At 40.4% G+C, this 6,966-nt stretch overlaps 1 protein-coding gene across 1 annotated transcript; it reads right to left on the reverse strand.

The window, feature by feature from the left end:
* Positions 1-514: 514 nt before the first annotated feature.
* On the reverse strand, positions 515-6,507 carry bet1l (Bet1 golgi vesicular membrane trafficking protein-like). The gene is made up of 4 exons (XM_012863655.3): positions 6,397-6,507; positions 4,297-4,382; positions 2,406-2,462; positions 515-2,314 (listed from the first exon to the last, which is right to left on the reverse strand). The coding sequence occupies exons 1-4, from the start codon at positions 6,413-6,415 to the stop codon at positions 2,147-2,149; spliced, it is 330 nt and encodes a 109-aa protein (XP_012719109.2). The 5' UTR covers positions 6,416-6,507; the 3' UTR covers positions 515-2,146.
* Positions 6,508-6,966: the final 459 nt, after the last annotated feature.

A 6,966-nucleotide genomic window follows, 5' to 3' on the forward strand; every position in this document is an offset into this window, starting at 1 on the left:
AAATAACACTTGTCAAAAATATTATCCTAATTGAGACAATGGAATGGATAAAATAAATGATTAAACAGATTAGTCATTAACTATAATGCAGATGGCGAAGGTGGTCACTCCCCCCACTGTGTTCTTTGCTTTAGTTTACAGTTATTTTCTCTGTATCAGGGGTGAGATGCTTTGTTCTCGAGCTCACTGATGACAGTGGTTTAAAATCTGTGTTTATGTCTTCAGTTTAGTTGCATCTTTCAGTATCTGTGTTTCGGTGCACCTTGTTTGCACTCTCACAGAGCTGCCTGTGGCTGTATAGGTGGGTGAGCAAGAACGCTGCATTCAGGGCCTTTTGTAATGTACTAGTTCTAAATTGGCTACAAAATTTTTTTATCTCTCCTTATCAAAAAAAAACTGTATCGTAGTCTTGCTCATAAATAGCAGAATACAATTATGAAAACCGGAAATACTTTAGATGTGTACCATAACCCAGCAAATAGCCTGGAATGTAGCGTTTTGTATTTCAATAAAATAGAATGTAGCATACACTTTATTGAAAGCCGTAACCCTTTTTCTGAACAAAATATTTTTTCCATCTAAATCCCCTTAAAAAAATACAACAGCATAAACTATACCATCTCTATCTAAACTTCTTGAGAAAAATATTTAAGCATTTCACTTCAAGAAAGAAAATACAAAAAATAAAATATGATCTGTGACACATACTACCCAGTAAATTTCAAAGATCATCTAGTTTCAGAGAATTATCATAATAAACACACGGTCCATTAAAACATCTCCTCACAGGACAAGAAAAAGAAGGGAAATGTTAAAATGCTGTATTCAAATGAAAAGAGTTCTCTGTTCTTCTGAAAGTGCCGGGTAGAGGTACTTTCTACCTGAGGCCAACAGGAGAAAAATGTCGAGGCTTTTGATCAGCTGGGGTTTTCCTGGACGGTGCCCCGCAGCGCTCACAGCTCTCAGTGCAACAAGCCTGTTCTACAAAATGAACAGACCATGTCCGCTGCTCACCAATGGTTGTGAGATATTTGGACAGCCTAAATCGAATGAACTACTTCAGTCCTAAAAGAACAGATGCAATGACGAGGATGTGGTTGTGTCTCTGTGTGATACTTATCATTGAAATCAAACTATGTTTATTCATAAGTCGGTTCGTTTCACTTTAAATCTAAAGCATCCTGGCAATCTGCCCCCGCAGGGAAACAATCCACCGATCTTTTGTAGTAAAAGCTACGACTGTGTCTCTGATGCAACAACGCAGTACCCGTCTGTCCATATTAAAACATATCATGCACTTGAGCCCTTTATCTGAAAAAAACAAATTATAGTTTTAATCTTCCTTCTAGCTTATTTTTCTCTCTCAACATTTAGGGATTGCTAAATAAGACAGTGTTGAAACTCTGATGATGTGATTACTGGTCAAACATAATCAGTGCAAGAGTCTCCTGTTTTAGTCAGATTTCACCATACATGGCAAAAGAACTGGGAAATTACAAATGGTAACACTTAGTACCTTCTGAGTAAGGATAGGAATATGTTTGCTGATAGGAAAGACAGAATCATTTGCTGTAAAAAATAAAAACTTAGAACGAGCTACTAAGTTTATCGGTGGTTCTTAAACGCATCACTGGTACTCGGTGGCTCTACAGACAGCTGTGTAGGAGAGCAAACAACCACTAACCAGCTTCTTTTTTTCAAACCACTGTTAGCATGAGCCCACCATTGTTTCCTAAAGCAATCATCTTTTCATGAGAAAGCCCCAAGATAACAGAATTATCATGTTATCACCACAAGCCTATTGTTGCTATATAAATGCTGGAATATATTTAAAATTGAGAACGGTTCACGTTAGCCTTCAATCTGGTCCCAGTAGACGTATAGGCGTGTGGATTTGTTCTCCACTTTTTTTTTAACTAAATACTTCATTTTCTTTTGCAACACCCTCTACAGTCTCCCCTGGTGAGACGGCAAACACCACCTGCTTCACATCGGTTCAGCGAAATATACACATATATACATTCAGTTATTCTCAATTCCTCTCTTAGCGTGAGAACCTTGGAGATTACTCAAGCCAATCAGCTCAGGTCTGTCAGTCTTAGAGTCATGTCAACATGGGTCCCTGGTTGACGATGTTCTCCTGGAATCAGCTCTGGATCCTGGAAACCAGGTAATAGAGAAGGAAGAAGCCCAGGATCAGCCCCCCAGACACATAGCAGAGGAGGCGGCGGTGGTCTTTGCCGGATCGGACCATTGTGGAGAAGCGCTTCACGCTGCCGGTTAACAGGCCCGTCGCGCTCAGGAAGTTGGAGTCCTGCGGGGCAAAGGAGAAGAAGGTGGATCTAGTTTTCACAATCTGCTCCCACAGTTGTTCTGTTTAGTCCTCAGAGGCCAAAATGACTCACCATGTTGTCCAAGTAGTCGTTCTGGTCCTCCGCCTCTCTGTCGATGTCGTAAGCCAGCTGTCACCAAGAGATTCAATCAGCATGGCTAACTCTAGTTCCATAAAGCTTGTGAAGCTTTGTAAATTACAATAAAAATTTTACTTTTAAGTTTAGTGACTTTATTTGGCATGCGTACACATGGAATATATCAGTGTGTCCCAGTAGCTGTTTTTGGACCTCAGGGCTGATGTTCAGTGAGTTTCCATCTATAGCTCAGATAAACTGTTATCTGGAACATCTGTTAGAACTGATGCCTTGCAACAACAAGGTCCTGGGTTCAAATCCCAGCCAGGTTCTTCCTGTGGGTGGCTATAAACCAAAAATGGGTAATAGTGCTCCTGTTGCTGAAACTTGTGCTGATGATTTTAACTATTATTAGACATAATTTGCCTTTACTTTAATAACTACACAACTCTCCGTCAGCTCAGGCGTCTCTGACACTGACATTCTGCATCAGTGGCTGATGTGAACCGTGTGAATATCCGACAGCTGAAGTAAAATATCCTACCAAATAATGCATCTAAGCACCACAGTCTTTCCAAATTACCATTCCACACACAATGACGTTGAGATGACCCGCGTTTAATATGTTTTCAATAAGTTCTCTTATTCTGTTCTTCATTACGCTGTTAAACATGAATGCATATTTGGGGCTTTACCCTAAGATTATTACAGCACGTCTCCCAGAGTGTGAAGACTGGGGGAAACAGTGTCACCCAGAAATACGTTGTTGTCTAGTGTTCTGTTTCTCCCTGAAGATTTAAACACTATGGTTAAAAAAAATTGCATATTTTATTTGAGCCTTCATTATAAAATGTGCTACACTGCAAAAAGGGAACTAAAAATAAGTAAAAGATTTCTTGAAATTAGTGTGTTTTACCTTGATTTGAGCAGGTAAATAAGACTATTTGCCAATGGAATAAGACTTTTGCACTTAAAATAGGAACAATTCATCTCTAAAATAACATAATTAGTTATCCTGCACTTGAAATAAGACAATGGAGATGAATTGTTCCTATTTTAAGTGCAAAAGTCTTATTCCATTGGCAAATAGTCTTATTCGCCTGCTCTAATCAAGGAAAATTACAATGATTTCAAGAAAAATTCACTCACTTTTAGCTCCCTTTTTGCAGTGTACAAACCCAGATCTGTCCAACTATTCCTATTGAGGTAGGCTGATGACTGCTGATCACGTCACGGGGGCGACTCCTGTGAGCCATCTAATGCCCGACTCAGAGTAGATTCTCAGTAGGAGACTCTACTCCTATTGTAGAGTCCATTATAGTTATAGTTCTGCAACATCGATACCTCATTACGGATCAATTTGTCCTTTCACATTATGCAAGCTGATCCGTTGAGATCATGGGCCTTGCGTGCTTTCCAAGCCTGCCGGTAAGATAGCGGAACAAAGGGGGCGTGGCTTATAAATCCACATATTCACCTGAGCAATGCCTAAAACCTGTTGGACTGAGCTCTACGTCTCAACCTTCATGCAGGCTTTTCAAATCCGTTTCAGTGCTTTAAGTACCAGCAAAGTGGCAATGCTCCCTCCACAAATTGGTATTACCTGCACCCAGTTCTGCAGAGCAACAAATTTCATTGTTCTTCGCCATGTATCATATTCCATAATGCCAAATTAGCCCTTACACCCTAAAGCCTATATATGGAAATGTTCTTAAAGCTCCTAAAATTATGGAAGACATTCCTTTTTATCTGATGACAACTAATCTTTCTTGTAGAAACATTGAACTGAAAAAGAAGGACCATCTGCAACCAGAACCCCAAAATAACAACAACAGACAACCAGGACCCGTCCCTAATGACCAGCGCGGTAGAGGAAAGTGTTACCTACAGATTTCAGTCTGGAGACTTTAGTGGCCAGGTTTTCAGCCATTCGTCTGTTTTCAGCATCCAGCATGTTGTCCACAGAGCCATGGCCTGAAGACACACAGATACAATGGGTCAGAGGTGGTACGTGTGCGTTAAATGGTTCCAGTCGTGGGAATTATTGGATCAAAGCAGGAGCTTTTACAAAAAAAAAAGGTGAGTTCAATTTTTTTATAAGTTGGAATAAGCCATAACATGGCCTGCTGGAAGGATTACCAACAGAAAGTCCCTCCTTTCTAGAGAAAAATAAAGCCCCTCCAACAGCTCTGCATCCCAACAGCGCGTCGGTAAACAAGTTTGCATTTACCAAAGATGGTTAGAATTATGGTATTTTTGAACTTACCAGAACCATTAAAGGTTTTTTTTGTTTGCCTTGGGTCTTTTTTCAAGTTTTCAAAGCATTCAGTTAATTTTTCAAAATGCCATGATGGTGAGCATCAGCAAAGGCTCCACCAATATATTAACTTTTACATGTTGTCCCTGATAATGTTATTTAGCTACTATACAAATGTTAAAATAAAATTAAATATTTTATGGTTTTGTAGAAAGCAAATTATCCTGAACCTAGATTAAAAAAAAAAAAAAACATGCCATATGTTTAACGAGCCACAACGTTGTATGTATTCACTTAACACAACCTTATGATATTCCCCTTTTTACAGTTTTCTACTCCCGTTGAAGCTAAAGTATTCTATTAGCTATTTAAGACTTTAGGCAATAGAGTTTTATGCCCTGACAGGTTTTTGGTATGCCTCGGGTGCTTTTACACCTGCAGGTTACCTGGTGACGACGCCGTCAGATCCAGCGAACAGGGAGCTTTACATCAGCGGATTGGGTTTAGCCAACTCCTGATGTTCCTGATTCCAAGCCAACCTCGGTAAATGTGAATCCCTCGTATGAAAAAGTATCTGGTCGTAGATGACTAACCAAGGTGCTTTTATTCTGCATGCGTAAAGAAACTATAAATAGCCCAACATAAAAGGCTTTGATTGACTGATCGATAAAACTATTGTCCCCAGCGGGTCAACATGTTGCGAAGAAGACAAAAACAAACGCAGAGGAAGTACACAAAATAAAAACAACAAAATGTAAAAAAAATTAATAAAAACTAAAACAAGAAAACATTCACAGCAACTGTGCGATGGTAAATGTCTACTACGGTTCTTCCACAGGCTCGTCAGGTCGGGTTATTGATAAGGATAATGGAGACAAATGGACACTTTGGCTGTGGAAGTGTAAGAAAGGCTGGATTTCTCAGCATGAACCACTGCACAAGGAAGGAAAGACCAAATCCAGAAACTTTATTGTCATCATGTAATACCACAACCACGTTTCTGATGAGCCAGACCAGACCTGACCTGACTGGAGGAATAAAACCTCACATGTCAAATCTGGGCTTACTTGTCTTTTCAAGGCCTAAAGCTGAGCCGATCCAGTGTGTCTACATGGTGGTAGTGTGATGGTTTCTCTGTGGAGCCCTTTTGGCTACACTGAGTGGGTAGAAGCAGGAGCTCTATGCGCTGTCATGCTACAATAATGACACAACGATCCTACAGGAAACCAAATCAGGAGGTGGCGTTAGAGCTCCACGCTGCTTTGGTCTTCATTTTTACTTTTTTACTTATCCTAGTTGGTAAAAAAAAAGACAGATTCCCCACGTCTTAAATATTAAATCTTATTACTGTAGGCCGTTTTGTTTGCTCGATGACTTCCTAACATTCCTGAGCGCAACGGATGCTTGATCCAAGCGGAAGGAAGGCTTGGTGGAAAAGCCAGAACCTTGGTTTTACAGGGAGGCGACGCGTTAACGCTCTTTAGCTGAACGTCAGACACGTCTGGCAGGAGCTCTGTCCTGTTCGCAGTTAGAAACCTGTAGAGTTACTAGCTTCCCAAGTTTAAGGCTTCAGAGGAATGAACTAATCCCCCTAAACTCACACTACAGCTGGGTTTAGAACAACGTCAGCGCCGCGTCCCCCCGTCTACGGCCGCAAACAGAGCTGTGTAGCTGCTGGACATAAACGGTTTCACCTGGGGAAGTGAATACGTGTCGAAAAACAAACTGTACCTCTGTCCCAGTCCGCCATGTTGCTTTCTGACGTCACAATCAGCTGTTGCTGTCGTCTTGCTCTTCTTGTTGTGGTTTAGGGCAGTTGGGCAGACCAACTATAGACGCACATTACTGCCACCAACTGGACTGGAGGATGAACAAGAAATCAACAGAAAACAAAACAAAAACTAAACCTAAAACGTAAATTCTTCCTGATAAAATAAACAGTTCGAGCTTTTTAAAAACAATCTTATTCAGTGCTTCTTTGAGCTGTCTCCTTTCTGTTTAATATCAGTTGCATTCCATGAAAATGTGATGTACAATGTCAGGAAGCTTGCACAGATCACATAATCCTCATGTATGCGCTCTAAAAATTATCAGTATTTTGTTAATATTTGTGTGACCTAATTAGAGCCATGTTTGCTCGCATGTCCTACACATTTTCGAATGCCATATTCATTTACTTCCCAATTAGGGTCGCCAACTCCTTGAAAAATAAATCAAAAATAAATAAGGGACACTTCTTGGCCAGGCATTGTCTTCTTAACCTGACTCCGCCAGATGGATTTGCTCCGCGAGTGAAACCTT

The sequence above is a fragment of the Fundulus heteroclitus genome, chromosome 2 (genome assembly GCF_011125445.2).
Source record: "Fundulus heteroclitus isolate FHET01 chromosome 2, MU-UCD_Fhet_4.1, whole genome shotgun sequence".
In the NCBI taxonomy this organism is placed as follows: domain Eukaryota; kingdom Metazoa; phylum Chordata; class Actinopteri; order Cyprinodontiformes; family Fundulidae; genus Fundulus; species Fundulus heteroclitus.